The sequence below is a fragment of the Lepisosteus oculatus genome, chromosome 3, assembly GCF_040954835.1.
Source record: "Lepisosteus oculatus isolate fLepOcu1 chromosome 3, fLepOcu1.hap2, whole genome shotgun sequence".
NCBI lineage: Eukaryota > Metazoa > Chordata > Actinopteri > Semionotiformes > Lepisosteidae > Lepisosteus > Lepisosteus oculatus.
The window spans coordinates 59,179,067-59,199,104 of NC_090698.1; the positions used below are offsets into that span (position 1 = coordinate 59,179,067).

Sequence of the window (20,038 nt, forward strand, 5' to 3'; positions counted from 1 at the left end):
GTGGATCAAAATTAGAAGAGAATTCTGCTCTTCCAAAAGATGGTTCCCCCTGGGCAGAAGAATTCAGTGTTACTAGGATTATGTCATTGGACAGGTTTCATGTGGAACAGGAGCAGATTTGATTTCATTCAACATTTTGGCAAACCCGTCAAAATCGATGACTTGTTCTGGAGATGAGGAGTCATATGTTTTGGGCTAATATGAGAAGGAGCCACTTTTTTTTTAAAGTGCAATTTAAGTGCAATTCATCCAATTAAGGTGAATCCTTAATCATCCCTGATTAGGTTATATCCAGTACCTCAATACAGGATTTACACTTACATCAGTCACTTTATCACAGAGCATAGTTTCACACCTCTTCGTGAAAGAATTTCTAAAGAACGTTGGATTTAATTTTATTTTCATAGCCCCCTGAAAACCAAAAATGCTCACTTTACTGTGTTTACCAAATGGACCAGATAGGCCAAATGGTCTTCTGTTGTTTATAACCTTCTCTTATGTCCTTCACCAGAATACGTGTGACCATATTCTACCTTCACAATACGTGTATATCATGTTTATTTCACCCACACCAAGAGAAAAACATACCATTAAAGAGAAACCCATTAAACCCATTAAATTTATTAAAGGCTGCTTTCATAAATACTATAATTTTGTCTAAGATTTAGATTTAAATTTGAAAACACACATAAAATTAAGTAAATATTGCCTGAGTAGATTCCTCCAGCAGAGTTAGAGACAAAACACAAAGCATCCATTAGACATAACCTCTGTTGAAGCCAAGAAGGAAATGTTCACCTCTCAGTCTCTGAAAACCTTGAACTGGTATGTTTTTAGCCCACTGGTAGTTGATATGACAGCCTCTCTGCCTCAGGGAAAATAATTTTGCAACTGCTCTTTTGTTCCTCTGCTAGATCATAGAATGAGATGACAAGGCCAAGAGGAATCATAACACTCAGTACTGACATGATTTAGAACAGCCGTTAGAAGGCAATAAAAGAAAAAATGAACAAAATACTGTGATCATATCTAAAAGCATTATTTCAATCAGAAAGGTAAATATGTGTCTTCTAAATGCACCTCTTCTGTCAGCTCTGGTATATGATTTCTCTTGTAAGATTATATCTCTGCAAACTGTCTTTAAAGCTATCAAGGGAGAATTCTTTATTTGCAAATTGTTTGAAAATGTAAGATTAATGTCTGTGTCTTTTATAAATCCTGTGTCTTACAGGTTTCTCAGGCCCTATATAAAAACATAAGGATGCAATCAAGTGGAAAACCTTTGTCCGATCTTGCTCATTTGGTAGATAAGGAGCAGAGTGAAACTAAATTCTGTTCAGCTGTTTCTTGAAAGTGCCCAGAGATTGGACCTTCACCTTTTAGCTCAAAAGTCAATTCCAAATACATACATCTCTTTGTGTATAGAAGAATTCTCTATTAGCAGTCCTGAATTCCATTTCAGCTTCCAATTGTGAACATGTTCTTGTTTCAAGACTGAGTCTGAAATCCCCTGAGTTGATCCTTTCTTACCCCATAGGATCTTCTACACTTGAATCAAATCTCCTCTTGATCTCCTTTGTTCTAGATCAATGAGGTTTAGATCCCTTAACTTGTCCATATATGATAAATCCCTTGAGGCCAGAAATTATTGTTGTTGTCCCCGCATTTTTGTGATTAGGACATAAAAGAAACTACATTAACAGCCATCTCATCTTTTTCTAAGGGTTCATCTAATTGAACTTGTTCATCAAATTGAAGAAGGCTCCACAGCTGAAACGTTGTGTTTCTTTTCTTCAGCGTGGAATAAACCTTTCTTTGTTCCTTTGCAGCCTACACATGCTAATACAGCTACCTACTTGAAAAACTCTTTAGTACTTGCATTGATCAAAGCTCCCATGCATTTATTTTATGAATATAAGCAATGCCAACCAAAAACTATCACACATGTGTTGTTTGCATTTCATGTCTTATACTCCTGAAATTTACAAGGGTTAAAGGGTAAGTGGGTCTGCAGGACTAAAATCATCCTGTAACATTCTACATTTGCCCCTTTGTGGCTTAATTGGATCAATTTAACAATATCTCCCAACTCTTAAAGTCCTATTCCATTGAAGAGACTCACAAAACCTCAGGAAACACTGGCCCTGCATTAAAGACGTGTTGATTCTGAAAGTCTGATAGTCCCTTGTTTACAGTTGCTGTGGTTCAATTATATGTGAAAGACAGAAGTTCCTATCAGTAAGATAAGACTAAAGATAGCTGCTAAATAAACGGGGATACAAACCCATACAATATATGGATTTTATATGACAAAAGGCACATCTTCTCCTGTTGCTATAACCAGGGATCAGTGACAGTAAAAAGGAATACAGTCTGGAAATGTTGTTGGCAAGAGACTTGTGAAGTGATTGAAGTCCCGTCATCTTCTATCCCTAGACTTTAGATGGCCATGTGATTGTCATTTAGAAAAGGTTCCTAAAGATCTTTAAGAATATAAAGACACGACAACATCCATGGGACAACAACATCCTAGTCTCTACAAAGCCTGTATAGTCTATATGGCAAAATATAAAACCCATCTCAACTCCCTCATGGAATTGCATTCAAGTGCAAACATATTGAAAAGAGTTTTGTAGCAAAACCTAAAAGAAACAAAAATACTTCAGACTTTAAACTGGGACAAAAATTCACCTTTCTGCAGCACAATGTCCAAAAGCATAAGGCCAAAGCTACACTGTAGTGGCATAAATGGAAGAAAGCGAATGTCCTTAAGTAACCCAGTCGAAATTATGATTTGAATACTATCGTGATTCTGTGGATAGACTTGAAGACTGCTGTTCGTAAGCGATACCCAAACAATTTCAGAGAGCTTGAGCAAACATGTCAAGAAAAAGTTTCATAAATTGCAACAAGCTGGTGTGCAAAGTTGGTGTGTAGAGACATCCAAAAAGATTTGTGGCAGCAACTGCTACCAAAGGTGCTTTAATCAAAAACTGGGTTTGTGTGTCTGAATACTTATGCAATCAACATATTTCTTTTTTTCTCTTTAGTTTTTTGCTGCCATTTACAGTAATGTCTTACCTTTTCTACTTGTGATTTTTTTGCGATAGCGATTTATTGACAACTTTACGTTGTTAGCGATTCACTGGGTTGTTCAGTAGAATGGGGTGGAGGGATTTAGTGCTTAATGGTCCCAGGGTTACATATTGGAAAAACTAGCAAGCCAGTTGGTTCCACAACTACATAAGGTGTGGCTTGAGATCATTGGAGGTTTTGCTGGTGGTGTCCTGGAGCTGCTGGGCTGTTTTTAAATTTACTGTGCAACTGCGCTGTTTCCTTTATTTTGTTGTGTCTACCGCACACTGAGGAAACATTTCTTTTGATAATAGAGATTCTTGCTGGAACAGAGCAGTGCTAGGAGGAAAACCTTTCTCAGAACAGAGATGAAAGCATTGTTTCTTTTTGAGCACAGAGAGATCTCTTGTTTTGCCACATGCTTGTTCTGGCAAGAAAGCTTTTTGCGTTCCACCTGCATCACCCATGTGGTCTCCTCTGTCATTCCCATTTTGATAAGCAACAATTGTGTTGTATGCAAACAGATATCATACATAGAAGACATATCCAATGTTGAATATGTCGATATTACTTAATAATAGACTTCACAAAATAACAATTTAATTTCTAAATCTTTTCATAAGTTGGCAGGCCTTTCATGTGGCCACAAATTAATTTTGGATTCCAATTGAATAACAAGATAAAAAAAAAACATTTCAAAGCAAGTGCTTGTGACAATACAACATTCAATAACAAAAGAACACTTTTTCATGATGTATAGATTAGAACAGCCAGGAATACATTTTGAGAGGTTTAATTAAATGGAGGTTGGAGCAATTTGAGCTGTACTTCAGGCAAACGAGGCACATAATTTGTTTGGTATTTTATTTTGGGTGGAATGCTCAGTATAAATACAAATTTAAAAGAATAAAACAAACTGTATTTTATGAAGATATAGATATATCTATCAATGTTCTGGTGCTCCAGTTTTGATTATAATCTACACTTTCTGATTCTCACTCTTTTAACAGCTGAAACAGCAGGTTAGTATGTGTAAAATCTTATTTTTTGCTCATAAAGACTGGAACACAATCCATACGATTATGCTACAGCCTTTTCTTTCCTACCATCATGTTGCATTCTAGATCTGATACCATGTTTTTCAATGCTCTGCAGCACAGCAGTAAGAAGAGTTAAAAATGCCAAATTATCAGAAATAAAACAAATTAAAGTTTAATTTATATGGTTGAATGTTTTTTCTATGTTACCTCAGTAACAATTCAATTAAATTTACACAGATCAAGAATATACCTAGGCATATCACCCTGCATGGCTTAAGCATAAAAAAAAGAATCATATTAGCTTTGTTCCTAAAAAATGTTTAAAAAACAAACAAATTGAAAACTTTACATAAAATACAGCTACCACAACCATCAATGTTTTTTTTTGTCAGTTGATGCATTGCACAGCATTTTTCTAATTGCTTTTAAAACAAGAAAATGTGGTAATAATATTCAAGGAAAATCCTGGAGCTGTGTTATTCTCTCAAAAGAATTTAGAGTTAGTTTTAAAAAAGGTGCAGTGTCTGGAATGTGGTGATGTTCATGGTAGATATTTGGAACATCTTGAATGAATGCTACGTCTCCTTAAACACATGAAAGGGAATGAAGCCTAAAATGAATAACGTCTGGCCACAATTTAAGACATTAGTAATATTTTTCCAGAAAGGCTCTTAATATTTTGTGATGTAATCTGGAGAACGTTATGTCTCTTTAGATTCGATTATGCTTAGAAAGAGGATAAATTGTCACATTTCATGACATTAGCAAGTTTTTGTTGATAAAAAATACATATATTAAACACATCTCAATTATACCTTTCTATATTTTATTAAGTAAAAGCACCCCACAGAAATCAAGCTTGTACTCAAATGGTCTTAAAAATACTGACGTATTAATAGTACATCAACAAGGGTAAAAGATCAATTTCATTTTAAGTATGAAATTTCAAATATCTGAGCTACACCAGCCAGAGTTATTCTGGTTTTCAAGACATTAAGCAGAAGAAATAACACACTACTACATCAGGTGGATGGAATGACGATCCATTGCCGAAAATGTTATGTGAAGTAGAAAATTTAATTAAACAGTGAAAAACATCAAGTGGTCACTTTTTTAGGTGTTGTTTTTATTATCTCACAGATTCAGTCCACTCTTTAGCGGTATTTATGTTGCTGCTTTCAAAATCCCAGTTTCCTTCACCACTGTTGTGGTAGTGTAGAATCGCGTGAATTACGCACATCACAAGAAATGCACATGCTGAAAGTTACTTGACAACAAAAGGGTGAGCCAATTGTATTCCTAAACTTAAAAGTTGTATACAGCATCATAAAATGGGCGAAAAAGTTTCCGCTGGTTGGTACCCTGTCTTACACACTGAAAAAGAAAAGATTTTGGCAGCAGCTGTATATTGGTAGGTTCACAAGGCATCAACAGTGAGGTACTCTCCATCAATACATGACACACTTGGCATTCTCACTTCTTTAATAGCTAGAATCTTTTCTGTAGCGCTGGCACATGAAGAAATATACTGCAAAGACTGCAAGGTGAATGTACCAGTCCATGTTCAATCTTAATCTTAAGGAAGCACAATAAGCATTACAATATGAAATATATATATATAACCAATAAAAAAGTTGTAGTGAATGAAAGAAGAATTTAAACATTTTTTTAATTAGACAGCCCATTTTACACATTTTCTTTTTTACTGCATTTCAAAATAGCTACCTTTTACCTTAGTATAGTAACAGTGGAATTAGCAATAGTAGAATGTCGTAGTTTTTGCAGTTGCCATTGTATTTCTTCCTCTCAAATATTTATGTGAAGCCCTGACTAATTAATAATGCCAATCTATGAACTACATGTTTGTGTCTGGTCCATATTATGCTTACAGTTTTGTTTAAATTACGATCTCTAAAATGAGGCAACTCATTTTAATAAGACTAGATTTACTTTCATATGATACATTTTTGTAACACATCACAACACATTAATGCACAATACATAGAACATACAGTTTTTTTCTACATTTAAAAATTAAATCTGTAGTGAAAGAAAAACAGAACAGGATCATATGTGAGGTGTAACAAAGTGTGATGTATTGGCCAGATATTTTATTTATAGTAAAAATTATTGTTCCCTCAGGTATGGTACAGGAAACACTGCTCCAGCCTCTGTCCACATACATATATCAAATATCATACAAGAGCCTACTAAGGTACCTCTGCCCTACTTTAGTCTGCAGATACTCACAGTTTTCATTTTTGTGTATAGAATAATTACCAATAAATGCATAACATGGTGACAGTTATTCCTGGTATTAAAGATCACCAAATTTCGTAATACTTGATGACAGATTTAATAATATTTAGCAGGCCTTCTAATGAAGTATTGTTTGCAAGCTAATGACAAATGTCCAGAACTTTTTTATTTTAATGTAATTACAATATAATAATTGCACTACTAAGTGATTTAAGAAGTGCATTTCTTATACACATATATGTATCTCAGTGTTCTCAGAGCATTCAACTAAAATGAAATTCATAAATACAATAATGAATGCTGAAATTAACAGCCACTGTTAACGGTAAATATGCTGATAATTTAAAATAATCTAACAATACACAAATAACAATACACAGCTATAGTATATCTTTAAATTTGGAAATCGGTTGAATAAAGGGCAATATCCATAGTATACAGTAAATGTCTTATAGATGAGCCGTCATTTGGAGTCACGTTTCAGCTAAATTTTTTTTTTACGTTTTAAGATAACAGTCTGTAAATGCCAGTCAGTGAATGAAGAGCAAGTTCATATTCAAATCAAGAAATCCATTTGGAACTCTGACATACTGTCCTTATGACTGTTTCTTTTACAGATAAAACCTGCATTCCTGAAACAGAGATTTATGGAAGAACAGCAGTGGTTATAGTGTTTAAATGGGGAAAGAGGCTAGCCATATAGTTATAAATAGCAGGTGATAAAAAATATAGGTATAGAAAGAGTATTTACATACAGCATGTACAAGCTTAGTTAAAGTAAGGCAGGAGTCTGTCTGCTGAAACATTTAGTGACTCAAGTCCTCTACAACAGAAAAAAAAACAGAAAAGCAGTATTAGGTTGCTAGAAATGTAATGTCTATTTTTACAGCTGGTCTAACTTATACTTCTCCAACCAAAGTGCAAATATATGACAAACAGTGATATACAATATAAGCACTGTGTGTGAAGCAAACATCAGTTTTTAAATATGAACATGAAATTTCCATTATGCTTATACTGATGTATGGATGACTCAAAGGCTGGTAAATGTATTCATAAAGAATGGTCAATAAAGCAGTACAAAGAACAGTAAAATGAACAAAAGCTGGAGGAATCCTCGAGAGACAAACTGGTGAAGGGTTGCAATCTGATAATACTACAACAGCTTCAATAAAAATAATCTGTGGGTGTTTTATGTTTTATTTTATTTCTCAACAGAAACTCAACAATGCTGCATTCACTTTCTTATAACAAAAACCATACAATATTTCCAGGAAAATTCCACTTAAAATGAAATGCAATTATATACTGTATATTTACTTATAATACAATCTTGTGCAACAGAATGATTTCCTGTAAAGTGACTGGTAAGGCCAGTGGGCTTTAACATCTGTAATTTGTGCTATGGGTCACTTAATATGAATATATTTTTCAGAGTTTACAGCTTAAAATGAAACATTATGAGTTTTATTTACAAAGAGAAAATGTATAGATTTAGTAGAATTTTTAAATAGATTTAGATAGAATTACTAGTGCTCTTTTGTATCAGAATATTGAATTGGTACTAGACTACTCCACTGGTCTTGTTAGAAACCTGTGCTGTGCTGTGTGTTTTGTTAAACAAACATGTGTTATGTGGATACCTCGTTAGAGATTTAACGGTTCCCAGGAGATTTAGTTGTGAAAGCTCTATCTCTATCTAGTTGCTTACTGAAGCTGAGACAGTTGGTTTGTGCAGGTGTCTGTTCCCAAATAAGAGCAATATCCATTACATTGTTTGTTGTCCTCACCACTAAATGACACTGTAACCCACAATATAACACATGTGGCCCTGTGAGATATAAAAACATAATTCCATGGAAGGGTTCTGTAGCATTCTGAATAATGAAGGTGTCTATTTGAGTGGTTTAAAATCTCAATAGCCTAAGACAGAACAGTTACTCTACAATCCATTTTGTTTTTTATAATGCATCTAATATTATTATTACTTTGAACCCTCAATAGGTCTGGTTTTGCCTGATTTGTTTTTATTTTCAGGACCTGATAACTGAATTATAAAGTATGGGAGAATATGCAAGAATTACATGTAGAATACACGTACATTTCCACAACCTGCAAGTTATATGTGCATAAAATTATTCTGCAGGTGTCTCTGATACATTAAGACTGTAACTGTGTGCCACACTAGTGTACACAGACGCAGGCAATACTTTCATGCATTAAGTAACAGGTTATAACCTATTCCATGAAAGGACTCCCTTACAAAATCCAGTACCATTTTTAGTGCCATTATTAATTTGTAAAATCCTATACAACCTTACGTTATTATTTAAGAAGACTAAATGGCTTTAGACAGATGGATAATTTCAATGGCAGGCTTTTTCTGTTAATATAATTATTTGATTTGTCAGTGTAATTCAGCCTGACAGAGTTAACAGCAGTTGTTTAGAATTTATTATTCTTAATTAACATATATCCAGCTGTTTAATAGAGTTATATACTTTATATTAACAGCTGCTCATTATCAACATGTTCCTGTTAACAACTTTGTTAAGAATTAACTTTTCACAATGTGTTTCATTGGATGTTGGCCCACACGTGAGCTTATGACTGCTCCTACAGTCCAGCTCATACCATAAGGGCTCTGTGGGGTTAGTTAGTTATCGTACGCTGTGCAGGCCATGAAATGTTTTCAGTGCTGTTTTCACCCAACCACTGTATTAGATTCACAGGTGTAGAACATGGTGCAGGCTCTTTTGGGCCCTCACAATAGAAATCCACAAATGCTGTTGCTCATCATAATATAACACCATATGCACAATTGATTATTATTTGTCTTCACCTAATTCAATGGCCCTAATTCAATCCTTGAAAAAGACTCACTGGTGACAAGCCTGTTTACCAGTTGTTTCAGTGTTTGCCACACTTGGTCTGGTTTTTAAACTACTACTGTATGTTTAATGGGCCTCAAATTCTGTGTAATGTTCCCCACAGTGGACTTTGCAATTTTATGGATGGCCGTACTGTAATTGCAAAATGTCAACCAATTACCAAGTCTGCTGCATTAATAGGTTTCTATATACTTTGAGTTAAAATTTCTATAATTTTAAAATCTCAAAGATACAGTTTTTAATTTTCATGCCATAAACAACATGGCTTATGGCAAGGAATGGGTCACTTTTATTCTACTCTTCACATTAAACTCTGTGATTCTGGCAGAAATAATTTTGAATCTTCAGTACATATTTTTTAAAAAACGTAGACCATAGATCAGTTTAATATGTGTTATATGCTGTATAAAGACTTCAGAAACAATAGGAATATGCCTGTAATTACAAATAAAGAAAAAACAAAACACGTTCATGCTTCAAAATGGTCAAATTCTTTATCCATTTTGATCTAATGTGGCATAAGCATAACCTTTTCTCAATAAAGAAGGTTAATTTTTGTCTCCAGATGTTGATAATAAAAAAACAAGTGCATAAGAAAGATAAAAAGCCTTCTGAAGTCTGTGAGCAATAGAAAGACTTTTATCTTCACTGACTCATTCTTCTTAAATCTGACTCCAGACCTTTCGTAATCAATATTAAGAGGATTAGACATCCTGAAAACATATTGCTGTGAGACACACAACTTTTTAGAACTCTGTCATATTGGACAATAAAGAAAAATACACTTTATGAGAGGAAATAAGCTTTCTTGAGACTGATTTAAAAAATATTCGTTTAGTGCATTTCTCTTTAAAAGAGAAAAGGAATTGTAAAACCCTAATTTTCTTTTTTTAATTCTCATGCCATAAATAATATGGCTAGGACGTGCTAGGACTACAGGGAAATTATGCTTTGATTAAATACTTTATCTGAGAGAGCAAACATTTTCAACCTAGTACATTTGATCGGAAATTTCAAGAAAATACTTTTATTCTATATAATAATAATATAATAATTTTATTCTGCTGAAGTCATTAACATGCCAAATGCATTGACAGTTAACATTTTATTACATGAGAAAAATGCTAATACAGTTGCCCTTTTTTCTGTATAATCAGAACTCTCACTCTGTTCTGAACACATTCTGTGAGCTATCTTGTCTCCTTCTGTTTGCAATTATAAAACACTTATTATTTTCATTTCTTACTTCAGGAAGCTTTAGGTAAGCAATTTAATGCAACTGATAACAATGAATCAGACCCACTGGCATTTAAGAAAACGAATATGGTATTATGCTAATGAAATAATTTTCTTGCATCGAAATTTATGCTAAAATATCAGGGCCAAGTGTTAAAATATTTTTCACTCTTACAGGTACATATGTTTATGTTGTTATTAAAAGTGATATAAACATGAAAATGAACCACACATAGCAATATACATGATGCTTTTATTGCATTGGCATGAAACTGCTAATTAGAAAAATCCTTCCATTAAGATAACATACAGACAATTAAGTAACTAAACAAGCTGTATATGCAGTATTTATGCACGAGCAAATAAAATGATTATTTTAATACTTATGATTTTGAATTGATGCACTCATACAAAAACAGTAAATGTAGTGTAACCTATTCTTTTTGTCCCAGTGTTCTTCATAACAATATTTTTTTATCCTCTTTTGCTTTTTGAATAGATTGATCTAGATTTCAGATGGAACCGTTGTTCATCTAGAGCACAAATCTTGTTTGGTGTAACAAGATCGGTATATGTATTTGGGCATAATACAAAAGCAGTGCTTCCTTTAATTAAAGGCATTTTAATGCATATAAACTGTATGTAAAAGTTAGGCTTTGAATTTGTCAATTTCTGCCAATAAAATGGAATGTTATCACGAGACAATATGTGTTTTTATTTGTTCAGAGTGTATGGTAAGATATTATTTCACCAGGGACAGCACCATCCAAGAATTAGATGCTTTTTAAAAATATTTTGGTGCGATCTGAGGTTTGGTGCGATCAAGTCATTTGGGTTAATGCCTCTTGGCCGAACATCGAGGAGGTTCGAACCCCATTCAGAGAGGAGTGGACCAAGGTGCAGCTGCAAGGCGGAGACGGGATTGAGGATGGATGTTTGAGATGAATGCAAAGAGAGGTGTTTGTGTTCGATATATATACTGTAGCTAATTTCCGTAAAGATGGTGATTAGGAACAGCAGTGTGAGATTGACTTGTCATTGTTATCCCTCCAGATCTTCAGTTAATAACTTCCATATAATAGGCCAAAACTACAGACTAGGTAATCAAAATTCATTCGAGGTCCATAAAACTCTGATGCTCTACGTCCTATAAAGCTGAGCCTATTGTAATATTGTAGATCCAGACTAAATGTGTTGAAATAATAACTTATCAGTAATGTTGCCAAAAACAAGAATAAAAGGAGATAAAGATTGTTTGGAAAATATTGTTATAGTATTTTATATCAAAATTACTATAGTACAGTATTATACATGATTTGTATCATGCAGAATAACATTATAAAGACACAATACATTGAAGAAAGTGTTTTCATTTACCTTAAAAACATTCAAATAAATAACTTCTAAACTACTTTAGGAAAAAAGGATATACATATGTAGCATTTTCAATCATTAAAGACCTACTTTGTAGTGAATTGTGCCAAATGGATTGGCTATTGTACTCATACTAGCATGTATGTACCAGACAACTTTCAAAGCATTTTGCTCCTACACACAATTTACATTATTTTTATTTAAAATTATGTTTGTTGGGAAATCATTTTTCTCACCAACTTAAAAAAAATCTTCATACTTTCCAAAAAAAATCTAGCAAACTAAAAACAGTTTTTTAAAAAACAATTGAATCAGAAATTAACATTTTTAATGCTTAACTGAATGATAAACCAAAGGGAAATTGAGGTTTCACAATGCTGGACTCTCAGCTAAAACTATTGAGATGTTATAAAGAAATTTGAAGCACCCCAAAGCTTCCATTCTATTGGTATTGCAATTTCAATATGTCTCTCAGTATCATCAGAAGAAATAAGATGTCACTAAGATGTCTGCTGTATTGAAATGTGGTTTCAGCTCAATTTATATGGTATCTGCTGAACATCTCTCTCTGATTCTGTTATAGAAAATTGCCTTACAAGTGTAAAACTGCAATAAAGAAACTTTCGTCATAATCTACTTAGAAGCTTCATGCAACCCACAGAGAAAGACAAAGAATTCAGACGTAACAAGGAGCTATTAATGATAGCAGCTGCTTCTGCATGGCTGTGATCCCAGGCATGGGGATTTCCAGTTTCTAGCAGCAGATGCTCTTACATTGGAGCTTTCATTCTGGGGTTTAATGTGAAGGTCACTCATTTTATACTCAGGTGTTTTTCCATCTTTGCCACAGACTATTGAAACTGATTTGGAGTAATACATGTGCAGTGTTTTGATGTATTGCCTGGGGAAGTGGACAGATGTCTAAAATGTAAGCCGATTGAGGCAATCACCTGAAAAAAAAACTGGCTTATTAGTTTGGAGGCACTTGGGTAAACAATAAGTAAATGATATAAGATACTGTCTGTCACGACATATTCAAAATCGCATAGAGTATAACTAAAATTTGAATATGTATGTATGAATAAGTATGAATTCTACATGTACATAAACAACCTACAAATGGGCTACAGAGGTGGATTCAGTCTATCCAAATGAACAATAAGGTTTTAAAGTCAGATTCAACACCATGGACCATATGGTAGTGATATAGCAAGTAATTTAAATGTTTAAAGAATAAAAGATGGAATTATAAATAGGATTCATAGATTATGTGAGAGCATTGTACTCTATAAATCATAACACAAGTGTTCAAAAGACCTGCATCAACCATCAGCATCATTTGCAAAGCATTGTCTTCAGAAGGGTTGTAAAACAATTGCAAGAAAATCTGAATCAACAAAGATATCCACTGAGGGGGTGCTATGTCTCCAAAGCTCTTTATAGCTACATTGGAAAAATATTTCAAGATGCTGCACTGGGAAAAAAATAAATCAGCTGCAATTCACAAACTTAATGACAAACTACGGATAAACTACAAGTACAAGTCAAACAACGTGCAGAAAGCATCAAAGCAAGACTGAAAATCAATTTATAGAAAACTGATGTTTAACATACAGAAAAAACCCTTTTCAAGGAAATTGAAGTAAATGTCAACACATTCGATGAGTTTAACCATTATGTCTGTCTGGGTCAGTTAATATTGTCCACGGAAAACCATATGTCAAAAATAAGAAAAGTAAAAATAAGCTTTTCTGTTTTTGAAAGGTTACGTACATTTTTTTACAAAGAGAAATTCATGCCTTAAAAGAAAGGTCTGTTCACCTGTTATAACATATGAATGAAAATCGGGGCCCCAAATGCAAAAAGGAAACTGAAGAACCCGAAGAAGCCTCACAAATTGTATACTTGGAATAGCAAGAGGCAGAAAAAATAAATGGAAATGGGAATATAAGCAAAAAATACTAAAACAACATCAAGCACAACATGTAACAAGGAGAACAGATTCACTTCTGACCGAGGAAATATTGAACTAGATCTTATAAGATTAAAAATGACTAACAAGATCTCCTGTGACTAGTTGAAATCAACAGATTTGCAACAGCAAGTTGGAAAAAGCATGGTCAAATCCAACGAAATTAAAAAATCCTGGGAAGGATTTCATCTAGAAGATGACATTATTGCTGTGATTATTAGAGAATTGATTTTCATACAGAACAAAGTATAAAAAATATCCATAAATGTATTAAGTGTTGTTGGCTTCCAAACATGTTTCATAGTATAATAATACAGCAAAAGGCTATAGCTCTAGTATTATCTTGGAATTGGTATTAGTAAAATGTAAAATAATTATTTGTGTCTCCGCTAATTTACAAATTATAGCACAATAATAAATTCTCCTCTTATGAAATACTGTAATAAAGCAACATGGTGGCTGAGTTCTTATAGAATGAATGTGTTCAACAACATGTAAGCAACGTCTGATTTATTTTTATTTCTAATCAAATTAACTTTAGCTTGACAATTTGCTAAATTTATTTGAGATTTTTAAAGAGAAATGTCTTTGCTTATAGCCAATGACACTTACTAAGCCCTCCCAAAAATAAGCTGCAGCATTTAACTGATGTATAATTATAATAGTACTACTTTATCTACCCTAAAAGCAGCAAGATTGAATAAAAAATAAGATTCAGCTTGTCGATGCACTTAAAAGAAAATTGTTGAAAATTATGTGTAAATTGGTTACCCATGTCAATAATCACCAGAGGGCAGAAAAGACTCACAGAAACAATTGTAGTGATCAATATATTATATTAACCTATCTGTGTCAGCATTGTAATCAGTTAAGTTTAAAAATGTAGAAACAACTTTTCAACATTTAATTAGCATTGTTACAGAATTGTTAATTTACCAGGTTTGGAGTTTGATGAACAATTTTCTTAGCATTAGCAGTTTGATGTTTATGCTACATTTGAACCACTTTCGACACAATTCCCACATAAACCATGTTTTCACTGAGACAGGCAATGAGGTGGTCATTCTTTATTAATTAATTTTAATTATATTTACTCACAATGATAGATAGCAAGATTTGGTTTAATTAGCTAAACAGGTTTTTAACAGTACTGTTTAAATTGGTGGCTGCATTCCTATATTTCAATCCTGATATATTGATGTTTATATATACAGTTTATAGCAACATAGGCTGAAAAGAGAGGAAGCATGTCAATTTACTGTTTCTTAAAATATTTGGGAAAATATGGCTATCGTCACAGTGTCAACAACTGAGTTGATTAAACCTGTCAATGCCAAACTTGATAACTTACAGTATAATCAATCAAGAGCAATTCACAAAATAATATATATTAAATTAACAAAATAAATATATATCATGTAAATCATAGCATTTTACTTTTCAGCTGAAATGATTGTAAAATGCTTTACACTAAGAAGGAGGCCAGTTTCATTCTCCATTTAAGTACAGCAAGTTTAACACTTATGCACCTACAATTCCACTAAAGAGAGGATCAGGTTGAGAAGTGAGATATTGTTTCACTTGATTTGGGAAACTACTTCACCTATTACGAAGCAGTGTAAGGTAGGCCACTTTTATGCAAGACAGGGCAGAATTTAGCCAGGACATCAGGGTTAGATAGGGATCAATTTGAAAGTTCAGAATAAAATGGCACAAACGCTGGTCAAATGCCATATTGGAGGTCAAGCAGCCATTTTTGGAAAACCATTGTACCATATTGTAAGTGTGCTTGGGTTACAGTAAAGATTTGGTTTGAAGATAGGGTTAGGATTGGAATTAAGCTAAGGCAGGTGCTCAGTTTGATGCTGTACTACCCACTATCATTGGGTTCTAAAGGTAAAACACATAATGGTAATGCATAAGGCAGCCCTGCCCATGACAAATGTAATAATAATAATAATAATAATAATAAGAAGAAGAAGAAGAAGAAGAAGAAGAAGAAGAAGAAGAAAAAGAAGAAGAAGAAGAAGAAGAATACCTTATATAGTGTTTTTCTGGACACTACAACTACTTTACTATTTTAAAACACATTCCAAGAGGACTTAAGAAATACAGTACACAGCTTGAAATAATTTCTGCACACTTACAGTATATTGTAAGGGAAAACTTCAAAACTGCTTTTCATCAGCTTTGCAGAGATTGTTCTATCATTTCATCTAAGAACACACATTTTTCCAAGATTAATTTTCATTAATTTTATTTGAGGGAATTTCTAAACAAATGTACTTCAAATCTGGTAACACCTGATGAGATACTTTATGGAATACATTCATCGTCATGTCATAGTACAATGTTCATGAGCTTTCAGTGAAGTACAGTAGATGGTAGTGAAATTAAATGCCACAAATGTGGCTTCATTATAAATATTTATTATCACTTAGTTATTAATATTTGTTATCAACTCCTACTTACTCCATTGTCTTCATACTTATTCATGTTTAATTAATTGTTTAATTGAATTAAAAGCAATGTGATATATGGTTGCATGACTACATGAATATAGGGCAACATGGTGATCAGGGTGGCTACTGCTGCAGACTCTTAGTGCTTGGGTACTGGGTTGGAGTCCTTCCTCAGGAACCTTCTGAGTGGAGTTTGTGTGCTCTCTTTATGTCCATGTGTGTTCTGGCTAGGTACTCCAGGGTGTGGCCTATAACTAGCATCCTGTCTAGGGTGTATCCTGCATTGCATCCAGTGTGTGCTGGCTCTCACTCAAAACCACCCTGTCTTGGACTAAGCTGATGTTGAAAATGGATGGATGAAGCAGTGACTGTATATCGTTTTCCTTTGTGTTGGGATGAAAATATTTCTGTACAGCTTTGAGATTGTGAAATGAAACAACATCTTTTTTCCCCCAAAGTAATATTTGTTGCTGAAGACAAGTACAATCAATTACTTAATACTGTACATAAATAAATTAATGCATCTAAAACAATTTTCCAAAAAGAAAACACAATTATCTCCATTAAATCACCACATAAATTTGATTTGATCACACAAATTTGACAAATTTGACTTAATTTGTCTTCTAATTAAGAATACGTATAGTTACTCTAACAGGTATGTATACAGTTTTAAAATGTATGTGTTGCTTTTCCACAGTAAAAATGGCACAAAAGTACATAGGTGGTTTTTACAATATTCCTATTTTCTATCCTAAAGCATTCCCCTTTTTAGATTTTACAAAATTCACGTTTTGATTTGTAATTTAGAATTAAACTTAAAATCGATCTAATAGCTTTCTAAATGAAAACAGAGCTACCACACCAAATTTAACACTAGCCATTGTTTCTAGGTTAATAAAGTTTTCTAGAACAACATGATCTTTATATAAAGCAAAACATATATTCCACCCCGTGCATCTTAAACACTTACTCATACTGATATGCATGCTACTGTGTTTGTTTCAAATTGGATGTAATAACAGATACACGCTACCACGTAACACGTAACATTTGGTATTATATTGAAAAACAAGCGCATGTTGTGATAGAAATCTGTTTTAGGAAGCTTTTGACTGAGACGTCTCAGGAAGAAGCTCATTCAATTCTTTGACAAATGGAAACTGTCATGAAAGATTTCTCCCCCCAGCAGTGAGTGGCCGAGTGAATGAAGCTTGCCTGCTTCGTGATCTGGGTAGTTGATTTAATTCTGAAATCATCGTCTGTTTCTACAATGCTTTAAATTACAAGCCTGTTCTTGGGATGAATAGGAATGGTCACGGGGTGTTCTCTTCCCTTTCATGTTATTTTAAAGGACCGTGAGATATTTTTGTCCCTAACTTGTTGTTAAATTTGACAGCAGGACTATTCATTGTGGAATTGGCTGCAATTAAAGCAATTATGCAGATCACACTTCTTTTCTGATTCAACAGGGTGTTGCTGTGTGCTCTCTCAAGCCTGGTCTGAAGGTTACCTAAGCTGACATGACCTACGTAAACTGGAGTGAAATTATTAGTATTATTATTATACTTTTAAAGTTTCACAGCACATAATGGAAATGTACAGAAAGAGTCCGAAGGCTAAAAAAAGTTTTTTTAGTTTTCAAACTAAAAAAAAAGTTTGAAAATCTAGACACCAAAAGCTGTTCAATGCTAACTGGCACTTTATTAAGGATATTGTCACCAGAAAGAATGGAGGTGGAGGTGTGGGTTCTGTGGTGTTTGTGAAGGGATAAACGACACTTTAATCAATTTACAATCAAAGACCTTTTTTAATCCTTTTAGGACATGTGCCCTTTTGGCTGTTTTTACCATATGTTTAGGTCTTACTAGCACAGGTTGTTAATTACTTACGTCTCACTAAAAAAAAAACCTGGGATATTCGTTTGGTTTTACATTTAGTTCTTTTTACAGCTTACCCAAATTGTATATACACACACAATTCTCCGAATTCAGAATAGTGATACAGATTCTGAAGTCCTTATCAAGTCCTTTTTGTAACAAGAAAAGCAATGCAAAAATGACGTATTTCTCTTCTGTTTTGAAAAGGTGGAAGCGAGGAAGTTCACACTTCTGCAGTAGCTTATCAGAAACACATTCATAGTATGGGAAGATGAAAGCTTTCCACTCTATCACTTCACAGCTGATTCTGTTTTCCCCACATGCGTTATAGACTCATAAGACAGCAAAATCTGTTCGTATTCATATCATAATTATTGCCAATACTTATAATTATTGACATTTAAAAACAAAGCATAGATAAAATTTTCATTCATATCGTGGACAGAGACAAGATTGAAGTCCTTTTTCGTTCATTGTTTTGGTTCTTTCCCTGAAATGTGAAAAAAATCACAAAGGCTCAAAATTTATTTAGAGAAACCTTGGATTTAAACATTTTGACTGTAAGGAACTTAAAGAGCAGAATTCCTTTTACAAAGCAAACAAACACTATAAAATATTGGTAAGCTCTTTGAAATAAATATATGGCTAGGTGTAATCCGTATACATGAAGTTCAGTAGTTCTATGCTGGTTTAACAAAGTAAAGTACAATGTAAAACTAAGCGCTAATTTTGTAATAAAAATAGGTAGGGAAGAAGGCGAACATGTTTCTAAATTAAGTGAATATAAATATGCATAAACATTCATTTTAGAACAGTATATTGAAAGGAGAAGTTGGAGGAGTTAAATGAAAGATACTTAAAATAAAGAAACGTCGTTAAAATGAACTTCGCGCCAGTAACATTACATTTCTCTACTAAACACGTCAATTAAAAAATAAACAACTGAAATGTCCATGAGTTTAACTTGAAAGTCAAAAGATTTAAAAATATTGGAAGTTCAAGTTTCAGCGTTGACAAATTCAGACTCGTTGAAATGCCCGATGGAAACAAATAAAAACACAAGTGTATAAATATGTGTCACTTTAAGACCCAGAGGAGCGCCGAGTAAGGGACTGTGCTGTGAGCGAAGAGAGCATTTACTCTCTTGAGTGTTGGTAGTAATTTGGGAGGAGGCGCTGTAGCCATTTCATCACTTTCAAGAGAGAAACCGGAGATCAGGGTCCCAGACCTAGAGTTAACTGTAACCAGAGATCTGCAAACATTTACACACTCTCTTCCAAGAAGAAACAAGGCAGAGACGGAGAAGAACTTCAAAGACCACATTTATAAATATCAATATATGTAATGACATACATTTAATTATTTACCAGTTCTCCGATCTTGCATGGGGAAAAGAGGTCTATGAGATTATTACTCTGCGGTGCAAAGAAGTTTGCTCGTTTGCCTAACTGGAGGTGAAAAAAAGGTCTGATCAAGGAAGACCGAATTGTCTGCAGAAGATGGTTTGGAACATTGATTTGAGCAAAGGGTTTGTGTGCGCTGTGGCGCTTTGGTTTGGGTTGATATTGCCTGTGTGCAAGGCTCGGATTTACACAAACCATTGGGCAGTGCGAATAACCGGAGGTCCTGAAGATGCAGACAGAATAGCAGGGAAATATGGTTATAAAAACATGGGGCAGGTAAGTTTGTTCAGTGTTCATAAAGTTCTTTGTTAATGAACTGTGGTGGTGTCATGCAGATTGGATGTAACTATTAATGTAGTGCTATTTTGTAGCTTAAATCAACTTTGTGTGGGCTGGATTTATGGACTCTGGGGATTGCGAAATTGTGTTCATGTAATTTCAATGTG

At 33.8% G+C, this 20,038-nt stretch overlaps 1 protein-coding gene across 3 annotated transcripts in view; it reads left to right on the forward strand.

Annotated features, from left to right (window-relative positions):
- The first annotated feature begins 19,357 nt into the window (after nt 1–19,357).
- pcsk5b (proprotein convertase subtilisin/kexin type 5b) overlaps nt 19,358–20,038 on the forward strand; it is a 144,814-nt gene continuing 144,133 nt past the window's right edge. For all 3 annotated transcript variants that reach the window (XM_006626990.3, XM_015367947.2, XM_015367953.2), the window contains exon 1: nt 19,358–19,868. In XM_006626990.3, the coding sequence (XP_006627053.2) occupies nt 19,689–19,868 (180 nt within the window). In that variant the 5' untranslated portion in view covers nt 19,358–19,688. The remainder of the gene's footprint in view (nt 19,869–20,038) is intronic.